This window comes from Danio rerio, chromosome 1, assembly GCF_052040795.2.
Source record: "Danio rerio strain M-AB ecotype USA chromosome 1, GRCz13ab, whole genome shotgun sequence".
Lineage (NCBI taxonomy): Eukaryota > Metazoa > Chordata > Actinopteri > Cypriniformes > Danionidae > Danio > Danio rerio.
Window position 1 is genome coordinate 25,692,124 of NC_141021.1, and position 19,695 is coordinate 25,711,818.

The 19,695-nt window shown below is 35.1% G+C and overlaps 3 protein-coding genes across 9 annotated transcripts in view; 2 read left to right on the plus strand and 1 right to left on the minus strand.

The window, feature by feature from the left end:
* The window catches only part of lrba (LPS-responsive vesicle trafficking, beach and anchor containing), a 410,338-nt gene extending 408,508 nt beyond the window's left edge, over positions 1–1,830 (minus strand). For all 7 annotated transcript variants that reach the window (XM_087237193.2, XM_087237191.2, XM_087237187.2 and 4 more), the window contains exon 1: positions 1,074–1,830. In XM_087237193.2, coding sequence (XP_087093319.1) covers positions 1,074–1,205 — 132 coding nt within the window. In that variant the 5' untranslated portion in view covers positions 1,206–1,830. The remainder of the gene's footprint in view (positions 1–1,073) is intronic.
* Positions 1,831–6,921: 5,091 nt separating this feature from the next.
* Positions 6,922–11,619, plus strand: rps3a (ribosomal protein S3A). The gene is given in 6 exon segments (NM_200059.3): positions 6,922–7,006; positions 7,509–7,612; positions 8,105–8,292; positions 9,295–9,503; positions 9,846–9,955; positions 10,849–11,619. Coding segments are annotated over 6 exon segments (804 nt in total). The 5' UTR covers positions 6,922–6,944; the 3' UTR covers positions 10,980–11,619.
* Positions 11,620–12,297: 678 nt separating this feature from the next.
* Positions 12,298–18,921, plus strand: LOC137490007 (serine/threonine-protein kinase pim-1). Its single transcript, XM_087237233.1, has 9 exons — positions 12,298–13,764; positions 14,758–14,994; positions 15,960–16,223; positions 16,910–17,004; positions 17,151–17,201; positions 17,447–17,825; positions 18,275–18,451; positions 18,590–18,678; positions 18,783–18,921. Exons 1-9 carry the CDS (start codon positions 13,524–13,526, stop codon positions 18,792–18,794), a joined length of 1,545 nt encoding a protein of 514 aa, XP_087093359.1. The 5' UTR covers positions 12,298–13,523; the 3' UTR covers positions 18,795–18,921.
* Positions 18,922–19,695: the final 774 nt, after the last annotated feature.

Sequence of the window (19,695 nt, forward strand, 5' to 3'; positions counted from 1 at the left end):
AAACAAGATATTATAAAGAATACAGCCATTGACATTCATAGTATGAACAAAAGACACTATAGAAGTCAACAGCTGCTGTTCTGCTGTTCCCAACATTCTTCAGAATATCTTCATTGGTGTTTAACATAAGAAATAAACTCATAGAGGATAATAAAATGATTGCAGAGTTTTCAATTTATTTAGGTGAACTAATACTATCGTTGTGTTGTTAACCCTCCATTAGAGTAAAACCCAAGTGCATGTTACTATGCTACAGCCAGATGCTCAGCAACTGAAAGCCAACATTTTTACATCCTTTGAACAATAATGAAAGCACAGTGTCATTTAACATTTGAAGGGAAGTTTCCCAATGACACTGAAACAACAAATAAAAACATTAACCCTGAGTTTATAAATTTACAGTGCGAAACTGTGTACACACGGGATTAATTGTTAACCTTGGGTATATTATGAGCAGTGTGAAATGTGAAGAAAGATGTCCAGGAATCGGACTACATGTGGTTTAGAATGACCCAGGGTTAAATATTCAAATCAACCATTTCAAATTAAATATTCAAATTAACTATTTGAAGTGTGAAAAAAAATTTAATGCTTAGTTATAAACAAGGCTTTGTCGTTTTAATTGTAAAAGGCAGAACATAACACAAAATTAAAATTTGATTAAGAGATATGCATAATGCATAACCGTGTACAACAGAAAATTGACCAGAATAACAACTTCCTAAAAGCCTCCTAATCTTGAGTGTGATGTACATAATTTCTTTAAACTTCTCAACATTCACATCCATTTACAATTCAGGTGCTTCAAGCCACTTTGAATTGCATGCCAGTTTATAGGTTCAGTCCCTTTGCAGCAGCCTGACGTTAGTGATCAAGGACATAGAGAGGGGGGAAGCACCTTGGGAGATGTAAGCCAAGCAGCGAAATTTGAAACATTAAACCACATAGCACACTTGCTATAGTTCATTTACAACCCAAAAGTCTGCCTAGGGGTCATGAATTGAATCAAAACATTTGGTCTTGTCCAGCCACGCTGTCGTTAGATATCTATTTAAAGGTTTTAATCAGCTTACCAGATTGAAGATCGTCTCCACGGTGTCCCGATTGGAGACTTCACCAGCCTCCAGGAGTCCGGCCAGCACGGCGAATTTCATGCGGATTCCTCTAATGGGGATCTGGACGGCGCTGTCACCCGCGCTCGCCATGGCGGAGTCAGGTGAGAGGGGAACAGGTGGGACACCTGTTTGACCCTGCCGCCTAGTTAAACCTATGGGATACTATATGGAAAATGTGGCTCGTTAAACTAACAGCGGGGGAAAACAAATCCCGGTCCCCATTAACGGCCGGTTTGTCCTGTAGTTTCTTGCGTTTTCGCCTGAAGTTGTTGGCTGATGTCACTACACCTGAAAGACAGGAATTATTCTTGTGTAGAGAGGGAGAACAGATCTAAACTTGAAAAAAAGCAGGACGAAACCACGCTGACACGAGTTCAGATAAGAATCCAAATGCTTGTCAATCTCCGCTGACCTAATAAAGAAAAGCCGTTAAACGGTAACGTCATTGAAGTTTTTGCGAGTGTTTGTCAAACAGGAAATAGCGGTGCTGAAGAGATTCCGCGCAGGTAGACGACCGATAAGAACAAGACGCAGAAAACTATAAAATATAAGGCAACGGATCTCCGGCATCGGCCCTCGGGTGTCCCTGCAAAGAGAAGGCAATCCTCTTGGTCCCTGTGAGAAGTGTTGACGTGAAGTTTGAGCGGTAACCCACTTTACAGCGCCATCTCTTCCTGAATCAGCTCCTACTCCGCTCGGTCTCCGCCATGACAGTGGAGCTGCGTGAGAGAGATCCGCGCATGCGCAGTGTGCTGCGAGAGCAGCGAAGGGAGGGCTCAGGTGTGTCAGGTACAGACTACACTTAAAAACCTGTAGGGACAGAATGACACTTCATCCTGAAGATCTCGTTTCAAGCGCGCGCTGTTATGGTGCTGCTTTAGTGCACACTGTAAGGATCACAGAGACATCTGCAGGACAGAACAGTAAGTCCAGCTGCAGCATATTCACCATAAAGGGTGACGTGCATCAAAATTGATCGATCATTCATCTAATAATATTGTATACTGTGAATAAAAAGCAAACAGAAAACACAAACAATTATTATATTTGCACTTCACTAGTCAGGTCAAACAATTGCAAATCTAGAACATGGCAAAAGTATGATGCTTCATTTTGGAAATCAGAAAATCTAAAGCTTTATTCACTGCTAAAAATACTTTTCTTACTTAGATTTTGTGTCTTGTTTCTTGTCCAAATATCTAAAAACTCTTAAATCAAGCAGAATTTTCTAGACAAGCAAAACATACTGTCTTATTTTTAGATATAATATGCCAAAATTAAGTTAGTTTTTCCTTAAAACAAGTTAAATAATCTGGCAATGGGGTAAGCAAAATAATCTTATGTCAAAAGGAAAAAAAAAAGATTATTTTGCTCACCACATTGGCAGATTATTTTGCTTGTTTTAAGGAAAAACTCACTTAATATTAGCATATTACTTATGAAAACAAGACAATATGTTTTGCTTGCCTAGAAAATGCTTCTTGATATAAGAATTTTTAGATATTTTGGACTAGAAACAAGACAAAAAATTTAAATAAGAAAAGCATTTTTTGCAGTGTTCCATATATACCAGGGTTTCTGAGAGGCTTAAAAGGTCTTACATCCTATTCACAATAAATGAGGCAGTTTTATGCATTTGCAACAACATTATAATTTAATATCGAGGCTAGATCATATCTCACTTCCCCTCACAAGAAAGTACTCAGTAAGCCAGGGTGGAAAAAGTGTTTCAGCATATCATAAAAAAGCAAAGGAAGCATTTATGCATGGAATAGTCCAAGGGCTGCTCTTTGAAAAGTTGACGAATGCCAAGTATAAATATGCAGTTCACCATTTAGTAAACATGAGCATGTGATGACAGCTTGTTTAGTGATGGAAAATGTACTTTGTAATAATGTGAATCCTTCCTGGAAGGACGTAAGATCAGAGTGTCTCTAATGATAGGAATATAGCAAAGTTTTAGAGACAGCATTATTTTACTTTGTCTTTTGTTTTTTTATGTAAGAGTGACCTGGGGGAAGTGAAAGTAGTCTCTAGTACGGCTGCAGGTAGCATTACTACATAAGAGGTTCAACAGTCAATAATTCAGCTTAAGGAAGGGAGAACTGGGGCTTCAAATCTAATTTCTGTTTAAAATGAAGACTTTTGCTTCTTCATATGATACACATGTTGTTGCCAGAGTCTATGTTGTCAATTACTTTTTTACCTGTTATTAAAGTAAAAAAAAAAGATCTATTTGTTTGCTGTTTTTAATGTATATTATCTGGTTTGTGTTCTATTGTGTGGGTTTGTTTGATTTTTGCTAGTGGATCCTGAGGCAGAAAATAAAAGCTAAAAGAATACAAAAAAATGTCCATCTGAGTTATGGTATAAATACAAGTTTTCATTTTCTTGTGGCTTAGTCCCTTTATTAATCAGGGGCCACCACAGCGGAATTAACTACTTATCCAGCATATGTTTTTATGCAGTGGATGCCCTTCCAGCAGCAACCCATCACTGGAAAACACCCATACAATTTCATTCTCACACATACACTATGGACAATTTAGCTTACTTAATTCACCTATACCACATGTCTTTTCACCCATGCAAACACTGGGAGAGCATGCAAACAGCACACAAAAATGCAAACTGACCCAGCCGAGGCTCAAACCAGCGATCTTCTTGCTGTGAGGCAATTGTGCTACCCACTGCTAACACTGCTCACTTTCTAGTTCATTATCAAATATTTGTTCTTGTTTTAATAATTAACTCAATTCATTTTGATCACCTTCTCATAAGACTTCTTATCTCATGTAGTTTTGCTTTCCTGATTAAGCGCATATTTATTTAGGAATCTCAAAAGGAGAAACATTCCTTTTTTACAGTGTGATGATAAAAGTTATTATCAAATTTTTGTGTTTTGTAACTTTCATTCATTCATTTTCATTTTGGCTTAGTCCCTTTTAGGGGTGGAAACTGGAGCACCCGGAGGAAACCCACGCGTAAGCAGGGAGAACATGCAAACTCCTTTCAGAAACACCAACTGACCCAGCTTGAACCAGCAACCTTTTTGCTGTGAGGCGACAGCACTACAGTACCTACTGCGCCACAGCGTTGCCACTTGGGCAATATTTTAAAGGAATTTAAGTTTAAAGCAGCCAGGGCTAATCATTTGGACTCCATTTGGACACTGGGAAAGTTTGGGAACATATTTAATAATAATATTGCTATATATATTTATTTTATTTTAATAAAATGAATTTAAAAACAGCTCAGATTATAAGTATAATTTTTCTAAACACATTTTTCAAACAAATCCTTTTTTTTTTTAACATGGAACCAATAGGTTCTTTAAAACCAGCAATCAAAGATATAAATTGCTCATTAACGTCTAAAATCTAAGACCATGGTTTGATTTTAAGGTTTCAGGAACATAACAAAAAATGTCCACATTTCTTTTTCCTGAAACTTAAATAAAAATGTTGGTTCTAATTTATTCACCCACATTCCAACCTGTATGACTGACATAACTAGATACTATCTCCAATGATTTCAATAATCTTCTTTATGAAGAAAGAAATGCAGTAAATAGTATATGTATACGCTATTAATTAAAGTCTAGTTTAAATAATCAATGTTTTTTTTATGTGTTTACAAATAAAGAAGATGAAAACAAATCAGACTTCTACTATGTGTGCTGGACTTCTAATTAACTTCCCTGACTGTAACTCACATTAAGTGCAACATCAGCATCAAACGATAAAGAACTACCTTATTCTCTCTATATTTAGATACATTTGAAAGAAAATATTGAGTTTGCATGTTCTCCCTGTGTTCGTGTGGGTTTCCTCCAGTTGCTCAGGTTTCCCCCACAGTCCAAAGACATTTGGTACAGGTGAATTGGGTAGGGTAAATTGTCCGTAGTGTGCATGTTTGTGTGGATGTTTCCCAGAGATGGGTTGTGGCTGGAAGGGCATGCGCTGCGTAAACCTTGCTGGATAAGTTGGCGGTTCATTCCGCTGTGGTGACCCCGAATTAATAAAGGGACTAAGTTGATAAGAAAATGACTGAATGGATGAAAGAAAATATCTGTCACTTGTTATGACTTTAAAGAATGATGAATTTTTCTCCCATTGAACTAAATTTGAGTTTTAATCTGTTACTCATATTGTGATGCATAGATGAATAATATGTCAAATTATTACTCACAAAGAACATATAACATTGTTATGTTGAATGTAAATGTTAAAATTTACCATACACTCACAGATTATTAGTTTATACAGAGGTTTTGAATATTACTGCAATAAATGTTCCCACTATCTCATTATATTTAAATTGTGGCTTCATGGCCCTTATGAGTCGTTTCCAGGGAGTCGGCAGTGCATTGAGTTTGTTGACTCTATATTAGCCTACAGTCTCTCAGGGCCACAGAATTAAAGGTCTAGACCAACGAAGAACATTTAGTCTCACAGCCACGGAATGCTACACTGGTTTTATATTGAAGACTGCCACACAGTCACACATTTGAGATAATAATTACAGAACTGAATCACCACATTTTTTCTACTTTATTTTTCTCACCAAAGTTTTACTTGTGCAGCTATTGTGAGTGAACAAAATGTAAGCTTTGTTCTTGGATTTCTAAATGTCTGATGAAAAATAATGCTTTGAAATACACTGAAAAAGTGGTTCATTGCAAATTGTTGCAAACTATTTTTATAAGCTGATTTTCAAACAAACAAAATAAGTTGAACATTACTACATTTGTTTGTTTAAATTCAACCCCTTACCTTAATGGTAGTGTAAAATAGTAGCATGAGCAGTTTCCATTGAAACCAATGCAAATCCAATGCAGTATAATGTTGCTATATACTGCAAAGTAGACTTGCTACTATAATAAAACTATTTGTATACATTCATTAATTTTCTTTTCAGCTTAGTCCCTCCATCAATCCAAGGTCACCACAGCAGAATGAACCGCCAACTTATCCAGCATATGTTTTACATAGCGGATGCCTTTCCAGCTGCAACCCATCACTGGGAAACATGTCTTTGGAGTTGTGGGGGAAAACGAAGCTCCCGGAGGTAACCCATGTGAACATGGGGAGAACATGCAAACTTCAAACAAAATGCCAACTGACCCAGCCGAGACTCGAACCAGCAACCTTCTTGCTTTGAGGCGAGATTGCTACCCTGTGCCACTGGGTTGCCCGCTAGTATTTTAAAAAAAAATAAAAATACATTATTCAGTGTTACTACAGACTACCAGTTAAGTATTTAATAATTTTTTTAAAAGTTTCTACAGTTTAAAAGATTTCCGACACCCTGAAAAAAATCTTTAATTAGGGTATTAAACATAAATGTACAATGTTCACAATTTTTTTCAGTTCAGCTATCTAGTCAATTGTTATGATGTGACCCTGTTGTTTCACAAAATGTTTATAAAAGTTTTTTTTTTTTTTTTTTTACTTTAGACAGCTAAATGTAACTTACAATGCATATATAAGGTAGTTAAAATGAAGGATACTTAGGCAGTAGCCATACATATATGACATGTTGCCTCACCCATTATTATTAACTGATTTAATAACGCTTTAAAAATAATCATTTTTCTTGACGAGGAAAATGTGAACAAGAAGTTTTGAACATGAAAGTTACTTAATCAAAAAAACAAACAAACGTCTAAAAATGATGAAGTGAAATAATACACGTAAACACCAGAAGGCGCAGTTTTGCTTAGCACAGCGAGGTTTGTGAAATCTCGCGGGGTTTGCCTAGTCCCGCTGTATCTTTAACTCTCGCGGTATTTCCTCACTTCCTCCTCTTTTACTCCCTGTGTTCAACATGGCAGTCGGCAAAAATAAGAGGCTGACCAAAGGTGGCAAAAAAGGTGCCAAAAAGAAGATGTAAGTCGCAAATGAGTCTTTCAGTTGTGTCTATACAGTGTAATAAGTGATACTGGAGGACATTTGATTTGTATGGGTGAAGGATGTTATCGATATAGAGAGGATCTTGTGTAGCGGTTATGCTAGTCACACTGGCTCATAGGCGGCCCTTGTATTATGCGTGCTTTAGTAACTTAAGTTTAGAGCTCGGTAAAAGCTACCGCTGTTTTCTAATGTTCTCGTTTTACAAATATTCTAAAGCGTTCATTTGGTCAAAAATACGCACGGCAGACTGATGTCTCTAGCATTATGGGCCATTGAAAGCGCTAACTTAAGTTACTCTACTGACTATAGACTTCTAGTGACCCATGTGTTACAGGCTTAAAGGTGTTATGAAGCATTTAAGACATTACATAATATTTGTTAAATTTCTTGATGTAATATTGAGGCTTCGTTGAAACATAAGCTTGTTAAATGACTCTCAGAATTGTAACGTTATTGACAAGTGTGTTTTCTCTTGCAGTGTGGATCCTTTCTCCAAGAAGGACTGGTATGATGTCAAGGCACCAGCCATGTTCAACATCCGCAACCTGGGCAAGACCTTGGTCACCAGGACTCAGGGAACCAGTAAGTTCTTTTACCATCTTTATATGTTTTCACACAGCTTTAGGATGCATTGTTAACCCTGATGGGAAAGGGCAGATCTTGTTGAAAATTAGGTGCCATGTTAATAAAATTGCATGTTTATATATGATGACTTGTATTTGACTGGAACTTTAGCTTACTTTGATTGTAATGTGCACCTTTTGTAAAGCACTTTTTACAATAATTATTGTTTCAAAGCAGCCTATCAAATATACTTTAATGAATGTTGTGTCCCAATTGTTTAATACAAATCAAACTTTGTGCTGGATTCCAGTGGCAATACATGATGACTGTATTTTTAGTCTCGGATGAAATATCGTGATTGCTGTCATGAGATCACCTGACATTGCCATCATTAATTCATTAATTTCTTTTCGGTTTTGTCCCTTTATTATTCAGGGTTCACCACAGTGGAATGAACACATTGCCATTAGGTCCATGTAAACTCTAACACTCATTGTCTCTGTAATGTAGGAATTGCCTCTGATGGTCTGAAGGGACGTGTGTTCGAGGTCAGTCTGGCTGATCTGCAGAACGACGAGGTGGCCTTCCGCAAATTTAAGCTGGTCACAGAAGACGTGCAGGGCAAGAACTGCCTCACCAACTTCCACGGCATGGACCTCACTCGTGACAAGATGTGCTCCATGGTCAAGAAGTGGCAGGTAAAAGAGGGAAAACTGTACAGGTTATTTATTTTTCTGGGCTTAAAAGGTGGATTTCTTTTTCTCCCTTAATTTAAATGCATGTCGTAAATTTAAAGTCATGGCATTCAATGTTACTTGCATTGGGGAAGAAAAAAAAATACCCTTTTATGCTGACAAACATCAGTTGATTTTTCCATTAAACTTTGACTTGATTTTTCTGAGCCTGTTTGAAGATGCCCTTATTGAGCTTGCTATGTGTTTTTTTCAAGTAGTGGCTTATGTAATTTCACTTGTGCAAGCTTGTTGCTTTTGCAATATAATGGTATCTTCAAATTGAGATGGTAAAAAGAGTTAAAAGTGTAGATCAGTACAGTTATATTTTGAAGTGATAATTCAAGGTATTGTATTTCTCTCTAGACTTTTATATTGAGCTTAGTGACGTTTGCTAGTTTATTGTTACTTTGTATTTAATCTGCCTTTCCAAAACCTTCTAAATCGTTAAAGTGACTCGCTGTACACTTCACTCACTTCATTTATGTGTATTAGATTGTGTTTTTTAGTCTTCAGAAATCATGAGCAGAGAAGTCTTGTTTCTCTGTGATCTGAAGTAAAGTTTAGTAAACTGCTAAATCAATTGAAGAGCTGTGGCCAATAGAAGCTAATATATGTGAATTGCCAACTCTATTGGATTAAAACTGCACATCTGTGTTTGTGGTATTGCAGGAAAACCAAATATAGTATGTATTTTCTTTTTATTTAATCTGAAATTTTGCATATAAAAAGACCACAGTGCATGATGTCATTTTCAGCATCCTAACATTTTGCATACCTTAAAAAACGGCTAGTGTGCAATTTAACAGCAGCAATGGTTTATTTTTTTTCTTGCAAAAATGTTAAAATCATGTCCCAAGTTTCACCTTAAATTACACCTTAAAGTTTTAAGACTGTTCTATGCATTTTTCTTATTGGAACAAAATGAGTTTATTCAAATTGCTAATGTTTTTTTTGTTTTGTTTTTAGACAATGATTGAGGCCCACGTTGACGTAAAGACCACTGATGGATATCTCCTCCGCCTGTTCTGCGTGGGCTTCACCAAGAAGCGCACAAACCAGATCAGAAAAACCTCCTATGCACAGCACCAGCAGGTCCGTCAGATCCGCAAGAAGATGATGGAAATCATGACCCGTGAGGTCCAGACCAACGACCTCAAGGAGGTGGTCAACAAGCTGTACGTATAATGTTCTCCTCATCTGTAGTCAGGATAGTCAGGTCTGCACAGTTCAGCCTTAATTTAACTACTAAATTGGCGAATCAAGCTCCTCTGGCTTACTGGTGGATTATTGGTGGGTGTGTTCACATTTAAACTGCAGTCAGTTGGTCCTTTAGAAATGGTGTTTTTAGATTCAGTTTGACTGATCTAGAGATTAAGTGGTCACAGTTTCTTAACATTTTCTAGTTAAAGCTTTAGCTGCTGCTACTGTTGGACAGAGTCAACTTTTAATTACTCTTAACCTAAATAATAACCTTTTATGAATCTGTGTAAAACTATTTTTCCTCTTCTGTTGCACAGGATTCCTGACAGTGTTGGCAAGGACATTGAAAAGGCCTGCCAATCCATCTATCCTCTACATGACGTCTACGTCAGGAAGGTTAAGATGCTGAAAAAGCCCAAATTTGAGCGTAAGTCACTTATTTAAACACATGGTCTGTCTAGGTTCTTTTAAAGTGTTAGTTTACCTAAAAAAATCTCAGGATTTACTCAACCTCAAGGCATTCTGCATGTACATGGCTTTCTGTCATATTTATTATGAAAATTATATTTGACCTTTTCTGCCCTACAATGGCAACTGGTGTTCATTTTTTCAGCAGTCCAAAACATGTCCAACAATGCACATTCATCCATAATTAAAAGGGCCTCATATGGCTCTGGGGAATGAATAAAGTTTTCCAGTAGCAAAGGTTTTGTAGCAATGTTCATAGAAAGAACTCTAAATCATTTGGTGTCATATTTGGCGAGTGGACTTCATTCATTGGATTTGCTGTGACTAACCCTACCATCTGGATCTCTCTGCATTTTGTTTGTATCCTCTGCATTTCAGTTTTTCACATCTGTGCATATGCTTTGCTCTTGATGTAAAAATAAACAGTCCTATCCAGTTGGTTGTGCTAAATGCACCACAAAAGACTACGACTGCCAATTGCTGGAGGTTACTTGTTTAAATATGGGTCTTTTTCTTACTTAAACGCATGGATTTGCTATATGCTCTCTGAGCCATTTAATGCACTTGTGAATGGGTGCATTTTTCTTTTTGACTGCTAATTCTTTTTTTAATTAAACAGTTACTTCTTGCCATAGTAGGAAAAAAAAACAAATATATTTGACATTGACCTTTAGCATTCCTTTGGTGTGAGAATCTTGGGATAATACATCTTTGGGGGTGAACTAACCCTTTAATAGCAATGTTTTGTTTTTATATATGGGGATATTTTCATAATTTGCATTTTAAACTGTTGGGTTTAAGGATAATAATGCTTTTCTGTTTGTCTAAGACTAAATTATTTTTGTTGTACAGTTGGTAAGCTGATGGAGCTGCATGGTGAGGGTGGATCCACCAGTGCTGCTGCTAAACCTGCAGAGGGCGACACTGGGGCCAAGGTGGAGAGAGCTGACGGATATGAGCCCCCCATCCAGGAGTCTGTCTAAAACTCCCAACACAAACAGCTGGTGTCAATAAACATGTAAATTTGAGCCTTTGTGTGCTGAGATCTTTTTTCTTTTCGATTTGTGTAAAATTTCATATTCCTAGTCGAAAATAGCAAATTTGGCAGTCAAACATTTGTGCTACGTTTATTGAAATTGGTTGTACTGTTAAAGTGGAGCTTGAAGTTTTTGAACTCTTCAGGCTGCTTTACTATAGAGCATGAGTGTCAAACCCAATTCCTGGAGAGCTGCGGTCCTGCAGAGTTTAGTTCCAACCCTAGTTCAAGCCTAAAACACTCATTTAGTTTACTCGAGTATGTGTAATTAGGGTTGGAACTAAACTGTAGAGCTGAGTTTATCCGAAAAGTATCAACCATTACAATGACCACACAATGCATTTTAGCTTAATATGGTTTTATTTGTGGGATTAATTTTTGAAATGTTATACTTTAAACAAAAGTTTAAGAAATGTAATTATATACCTCAGGACTTTGCTACATAGCAAAGTTTATCATGGAAACCATTTGAAAAGCCTGCAAAATAGTTAGTTGAATACTGTCTTTTTTATTTTGCCGGAACATGTATAAATTGCTTTGAGTTAAATATAATTGATTAAATAAATGATTACAAAAGGGATCATAAATTACTTCTCTACATATTGTCAGCAATTAAGATTAGTGGATGTGGCTATCTGCAAGTAAATAACTAGAGTACCTACAGTTAATGTGAGACGAAGAATACACTAAGCTTCTGTTTTACTTTTTAAAATATAAATATTTTGTAACAAAAGTAATGGCTGATCATTACAACAGTTTTGCCAATTAGATGCAGTACTATTACACCTTTTCACCACACGTTCAAAGCCCCCAGACAAATGTCCAACTCGTTCTTGTCTTCAAAAGCCTTCAGGAAAACTAACAGTATTGTCTGCTTTTTCAGGCCAAACTCAATCTAGCATCACATTAAGACATTGATCAAATAAGTTTTTGTTTTAAATCAAATTTCAGTGACCAGTCAAATTACCAGTCGCTAAACCCTTGAATATTAACCCTCAATTAAAGCATTCTCACGACTCTCCAAATAATTGACCAATTAGTATAATTTGAGCAGCTTTTTTCCAGTCGACAATTCAATGGTGTTACAATTTAGCAAAATCATATATTGTGCATATTAGTAGTTTTAACATATTACATCACTGTTAAACAGACAGACCTAATAAGTAAAGAAAAAAAGAATTTCGGACACCACAAGTTACATCTTATTTTAGTTTACATTTTTATATCCCTCAGCTCTTGCTGGAATTTCCTCGAGGTGTTCCTTTATTGCTAGATTTATTTCTGTGTCTAGCATCTGAGATTAATCTTATCAGTATCTGAGCAAGGAAAATACGATTATGATATTACAACTAAAAACTCAGAATAGAACAATAATTATTGTGCGTTATATTATAGTATATTACTTTATAATATAATACATATATTAGTACAGTACTTCTTGTATTTAAGCTAAGACCATAGGTGAAAGATCCTAAAAAATCTGGCTTTACAATCACTTTATTTACAAGGCACTTTATAAATAATTTGTCATTTGGCAAAAAATATAGTGTATTTTATAAAGATAAACGCAAAACTAGACTTAACATTCATTTTAGAAAATGTTTTGTGTAACAAAAATATTACAAAATGATGCATATGCCTGTATAGATATTATGAATTTTTTTTTTCCACATTTCCCTTAAAATCGTCATTGCTGAGCGCTATAAGCCTAGCTTTTGTCACGTTAAAATTTCTTAATAAACGACAGTGGATAGGATAGTTTTAGGCCAACGTCATCTTCCCCGGATATGCCCTCTTTTTGGGACCAAAAAAGCGTCCAGTCTGATTTCAAAATTCCCTAAAATGTTTTTTTTTTTTTTTTGGCTTTCAGTCGTTTTTTTCTGCCTATGCCTAACCCTAATTGTAATTTATATATGTATATTTTTACAACAACAAAAAAAAAAGTTTTGTAAATTAAATTGTAGGACGTTTTGAGCGCTGTCTTGTTAAGAATATGGAATTGTATATAAATAACTTCTTAATCTCTTGTATAAATTCAGCAAAACATGTTTGCATTTTGTATTTATGAGTACAGAACATAACAAAAAAATAGGTGTATTATAAAGCAAGCAATTATAATTTGCATTAAAAAAAATTATAGGCTACATTTTTTATTTATTTTAAAAATTCTAGCTTTAAACATTGTAATTTGCAATAGTTTTACATTTCTTTGTCGGCCGTGCCTAGTTGCGTGTCAGTGAAAAATGTTAAACCCTAAACATATTTATATTTTTTAATATTTGTTTGTTGTTTTTTGGTTTAGTTTAAGTTACTGTCCAACAAGTTGTAAGTGCAGGCGCTTCGTGACGTCAATTTTAGAACCCTCGTTCTAGAATGCATATGCTGTAGGTCACCTCCAGCTTCCATCAGTTGGTGTACAGTAGTCGAGCAGTAGTGATTGCAGATTTATTTCTGATTTATTATTGTCGATTATCTAGCGATTGATTAAACGATGAGGCTTTTTAGACATTATCGAGTACATCCAATGGTAGAGGTGCAGGAACCCCATTCCACTGCACCTGCACCACCCAACCCTGGCATTGATATGGAGGTCCAGGATGATCGTCCAGAAACTCCTGTTGAAACTCCTGTTGCCGGCGAGGGAACGAAGAGAAAATTGTGGAAAGTTGGATCTTTGTTTAAATGTCCTAAAGGACATGCAAAGAGCACCTCGGGTCACCAGCAACAACTGAGTAAGTAATGTCTGCAAAGCGGGAAAAAGAGAGGGGGGTCAAAACGTCATAAATCAACTTAATAAAGTACTGTTGAAAAGGTATATTTGTTTTACAACATAGACTATTAAAACTTAAATCATCACCAATTCACATATAATGGCTATCCCCTTCATATGGTATGTAAAGCTCAAAATGGTCCTGCGGTGTATCGCTGAAATCTGAGTCTGCGACGGGCTGCTGTTTAGCGGGTAACCGCGCCTCGCCTTTCGACGTTACTCATTATGACTCCATGTTTTGAATACATATTATAACATAAAGATTAATTAAATTCCACTCACTTTATATAAATATTTTAAACCAAAAACTGCAGAGTTGCCTACCGATTGTAATCCAGAACCAGGTTTTTAGTTAGAGCCCCTATATATATATAGTTATGGGCCCAACTTAGCTAAGCTATTTTGTCAATAACATAAGAAACTATTCAAACGTGGTAAAATAGCATAACAAATCAGCTTCTCTTAATCTATACTTTATATTAATTAATTACTCGTTATTTTTTTCCTTAAGCATGTTCAATCACCCTGATACAGAAAATGTAAATAGGCCTAACGTTAGCTGAAAACTATTCTGCAAGTTTATTTGTTTAACAAAAATGTTAATTAATCTGCTTTTCTGGTTTGATTTATACAAAACTGTTTATGTACACATTTTAAGGCAAGTACATTATAAGTAACTATTCAGATTACCTGAAAATTAAAAGTAAGCCCTTACCATACGTTTTAGCAGAAAGGTCATTTAATTACACTACAATTACAGCAGTCTGTAACCGATTACACCTGACACTGCCCACGAAAAGGTAACACTGACAATATCCCACCCTCGCCTGATGTCAAAACTAAAATCTTTTTTAAATAATGTCACAATATATTGCAAGTGAAAAAGACTGCATTTTGTTTTACTACTTTGTCATTATTTGTTTTTTAATAAACTCCTCTGTCATCTTCAAACTAGACACTCGTCCAAGTGATGAGGCTCCCGTTGAAGCTGGTGAGGAAAACAAGGAAATAGAGAAAGTGGAGGAGAAGAATAGGAAGAAATGGTGGAGAAAATTCTTCAGATTTCAGAAAAGCAGCTCAAAGCGAGAGCAGCAGAAGAGTGAAGCCCATGAACCTGAAGAAGACAAGAAGGAAGCTCTTACCTTTGAAGAGCAAGAGAATGAAAAACTGAGGACAGCAGTATCCAGTGATGGTAAGTGACATGATCATGTCAGAAAGCATCATTTATACCCACATTTCAATTTCAGTTTAGTGATTTATTAAAGTATTCAAAAGTAAAAAGCAATTCGTTTTATGGGATTGCAAAATTAAATGGTAATTAGTTTTAATGCCTTTTTCATCACAATTTAACAATAGTTCACCCAAAAATCATCATTCACTCTCCTTTGAATGGTTATAAACTAGTTTGTTTTTTTTCTGTTAAACACAGAGGAACTTGTATTGAAGAATTAAAGAACCATAAACATTGACATTTCATGGTATTTGTTTTTCCTACTGTAGATGTCAGTAGGTACAGGTTTCCAACATTGTTCAAAATATCTTCTTTTGTGTTTAACAGATTAATAAAAAACCTCAAACTGGTTAAAAACATTTTCTATTTTTACTCTTTATTTTCAGTTTATTAAAAACAGCCCACACACATACAGTATCGCCTAAAAAACAAGAAATAGATGGATATTACTGTATATCAAAGTTCTCTTGGATGTACTCTATCACAGTGAATTTAGCTTACTACATAAAGGAACTCAAAACACTTAAACTTCCGCCCCACCCATCTAACATTGATCAAAATGTTTGTGGAAGGTTTATGAAAACCAAACTAAAAGACATATAATACATGTATAACATTTACAATCATAATATGGAATTGGCTGGGACAAAAAAAAATATTGAAGCAAGGTGTACATGGACAATTAAACCAAAAGAGAAATTATAAAATAATTATAGGATAATTATTAAATAAATTACATTATTAATAATATACAATAGTCTTGTAATAGTCTATATCTGTTCAGTCTGTCTGCAAAAATAGTATGAATGGTGGCCAAATCTAGTTAAAAATGGACAATTCGGATTATAAATGGATTATAATGTCACTGAAATTTTAGAAAAATTAATAATTTTGCATTGACTGAATTTGTTTTTATGCTTTAAAAGACTCCAGTTTGACCTCTCGAGAAAAGCTCCTGCTCAGAACATATCTGAACTGCAGAACTAACTCAGAGGAACTAGACAATCATGCAAATGATGAGTCTCCTGTTGAAGCTGCTGAGGAGAACAAAGAAATAGAGAAAGTGGAGAAGACGAAGGAGAAAAAGAAGTGGTGGAGAAGATTCCTAAAGCGTGCTAAGCCTGAACAGCTGAACTCTGAAGATCATAAGTGCCAAGATTCACCAAGATGGACACCAAGATCCAGTGATGGTAAATGCCCTCATCCTGTTACATTCATTTGTTTAATATAGTTTTTTACAACTCTGTATATAAGAAAGATGTTTTAAATGCAGATGACTTATATTCAGCCCACAATTTATATGGCCAAACAAGTTAAATGAAACATTATTCAATTTATTTTGTTTGTTTAAATTCAACGCATATAAATTGTTTGCAGCCAGTCACCTTTAAAAAATATTTTTTTCAGTGTACCCACATTACTTTAAAGAGATTTGCTCACCCTCAAGAAGTTCCATCCTTTAATGAGTTTATTTCTTCAAAAGAAGTTATCTTCACCTGACGTCGCAATCAAAATAGAACTAAAGATTAATGTCTTATAACGTTGTATGCCTGCTGGGTATATCCTGATGAAAACACATATGTAATGTAGGTTTTTTAATTGTATTTTTTTTAATTGTATTTTTTTATTCATAGATCATTTTACCATTACAAGTACTTTGCATCTGTGCAAACCTTTATATTGTTAACCTTAAAAAGGATTTAAATGTATTAATTTGCATAAACCAATTTTAACATAAAGTACTTTGCATTTGGCCTATATATTTTTTTTATTATTATTTTTTTCTATTTAATACTAACACATCTTCCTCTTTTAAAGAGAAATGTTAAAATATCTGAAATGTCACATTAACTGCATTTGTTTGTTCTATTTTCAGACTACATCTTCAGCCAATATGTGCTTGGTAAAAAACTGGGCGCAGGTGGATTCGGTGTCGTGTATGAAGCAAGGCGTTTGGTGGACAATCTCCAAGTAAGTAAAAGTCGCAGCGAGTTGCTGTTGCTTTATCATATCCTGATCCTTTTTTTGTTGTGCTTCATAAATCAGTCTACTCAGATTTAATGTACTGAAGAATGTGACATCTTTACACAAGCTAATCATTGTGCTTTGTTGATTAGGTGGCAGTTAAATACGTCAACAAGAAAGGCGACGACTGGGAACTATGGGATGTAAGTATAATAATGCATGTTATGTTTTAACCTCTTGTTAAAATCTCACAAACACAACATCTCTTGTTAACAATAATTACAGTCAGTGGTGGAAAGAGTACTGAAAAATCATAAAGTAAAAGTATATAAGGTTGGAGAACCTTGCTTTACGCCACTGAAAACAGAATTATTTTGAATTTGTTCAAGACAGGACTTAATTACTTTATTTGAAAAACAATTTAAATTAAAAATGGTCTCTCTTTCAGGATCAACACAGCAGAATGCTTCCATTGGAGATCGTCCTCACATTGATGGCAAATAAAGGGTGCAAAGAGCCAGGGATCATCCAACTGCTGGACTGGAAGGTTTACCGTGATCATTTCATTATGATCTTCGAGTATCCTGCTCCATGTCAGGATTTGGAGGTTTTTGTGAGGAATCAAGGTGGCAAAGTCAGTGAGAGTTTCGCAAGGCCAGTCATGACGCAGGTTATTCAGGCTGCGCTAGTGTGCTGCCAGCGTGGTGTCTTTCACCGGGATATCAAACTCTCCAACCTTCTCATCAACACCGAGACATTTCAAGTCAAACTAATTGACTTTGGCTGCGGAGCCATTTTGAAGAAATCTTACTACAGGACCTTCAGTGGTATGTACAGTAAAGTTTGGTTCTTAAAGGGATAGTTCAACCAAAAATGAAAATGTACTCACTGTTTACACACCCTCAAGTGGTAACAAATTTTTAAGTCTTTCTTTTTTCGGGATATTTTGAATATAGTTTAATACCTGTAACCATTAACATCCATAGTATCAAAAAAATACTATAAAAGTCAATGGTTACAGGTTTTTAACAGAAGAAAGAAACAAACCAGTTTAGAACAAGTGAATTTTCCATTTCTGTTAGACTATACCTTTAAACTTAACAGTAATGATTATTATTAGTTACTCCATCAAACAGTTTCCGTTTTACTTAGATAAAGACAGCTTTCAGACTGTTGTGAATCCAATAATTATTTCATATTTTTTTGTGTTTAAATGCATACAGGGATACTGCACCAATGCAAACTTGGCTGACCAAAAAAAATTCCTTTTTTCCAGGGACATTTTTGTACATTCCTCCTGAGTACATTTTTGAAGGGAAATACCATGCCAATCCTGCGACAGCATGGTCTCTGGGGATATTGCTATTCAGAATGGTGTGCGGAAGATATCCATTTTTCTTACCTCTGCTGTGGATCAGATGGAAAATCTGGTGCAGATGTGACCTGTCAAGCGGTAAGATCATTTTTTCAAACTAGCAATCATAATACATTGGAGACTTTAAATAAAGATGGTGGTTTTGAAAAGTGCACGACTTAATAATAGTAATGTTTAAGGTTTTCATCAAACGTCCCTCTTGTCTTTCTTCCACAGAACTAATCCATCTTCTCCATGATCTCCTTGAGATAAACCCAGACAAACGGATTCATCTGGAGGACATCCTTCAACACAGCTGGTTTAAGGTACTGAACATAAAAGCATCTCAACATAATTTTAGACGTCCGTTGTGTTCTTCTACATTAAATGTTTAAAGTATTTAAACGTATTCATTTGTGTTTTGTTTCAGGCCAGCAAATAAGCCCAATCCAGAAGTGGGAGTTTCTCTTCAGCTTTCTCGTCCATATTTTGAGCTAAATGATGTGTAAATATTGTATATTTGTTTTTGTATATGTATTGTTTACAAATAAATGTTTGTTCAATTACTATTTTTTTATTTATTTTGGATATTTTATCTTTTGAGTTGTGTTTTTATTTTTATTTTCCATGGCTTCTTAGTATGTTTGTTGAATAATTTCTGAATTTTTGTAAAAAAAAAATTTTGCCACCTTAAGTTATATTTTGGACACTTGGAATGTGTGTGTGTGTGTGTGTGTGTGTGTGTGTGTGTGTTTATTTTTATATTCTGTGCTCTTAGTATGCTGGTTAAATCAAATTACCAAATTTTCATTTCCAATTTTAGGCAAATGTAATCGTTTTGTTTTTTGTGTCCGTTTTTTTTTTTGAATTTCCAAAATTAGCTCAGAGCCTCGGAGATCAGAGAGAGACTGAATTGGTGACAATATTAATTATTTTCCTTACCATATATCCATGTTTTATAGCCTCTTTTCCTTCAAAATTGCCCAAGGAAACACTGAAAGACAAACACTTTAGTCTTGAGGCCAGGATGTGCAGATAAGCATGAACAATTTTTTTTTTCAGTATTAGATTATAAAATTATTAACTTAATATTGAATAAAAGGTAGTACAGATATTAAATTAAAATCACCCAGTAGATGGCGGTATGACACTATCTTAAGGCATTAATGGATCAGTAAATAATAAAACTGATTACTTTTTTTTTAACAGGTAACATGAAAATATTTAATGAAGATTTTTTTTACTCATACTAGAACATTTACAAATAATGGATAATATAAATGTATATTCAAGCCGAATCAAATTAATTAATAAATTCATTATTGAGGAAATAAATTAAATTA

Excerpts from the sequence above, each read along its gene's own strand:
- LOC137490007 (XM_087237233.1), top strand. The coding sequence starts at position 13,524 with ATGAGGCTTTTTAGACATTATCGAGTACATCCAATGGTAGAGGTGCAG. Across the intron at positions 16,224-16,909 it reads GACACCAAGATCCAGTGATG|ACTACATCTTCAGCCAATAT; the intron begins GTAAATGCCCTC and ends TTCTATTTTCAG. Across the intron at positions 17,005-17,150 it reads GTTTGGTGGACAATCTCCAA|GTGGCAGTTAAATACGTCAA; the intron begins GTAAGTAAAAGT and ends TTTGTTGATTAG.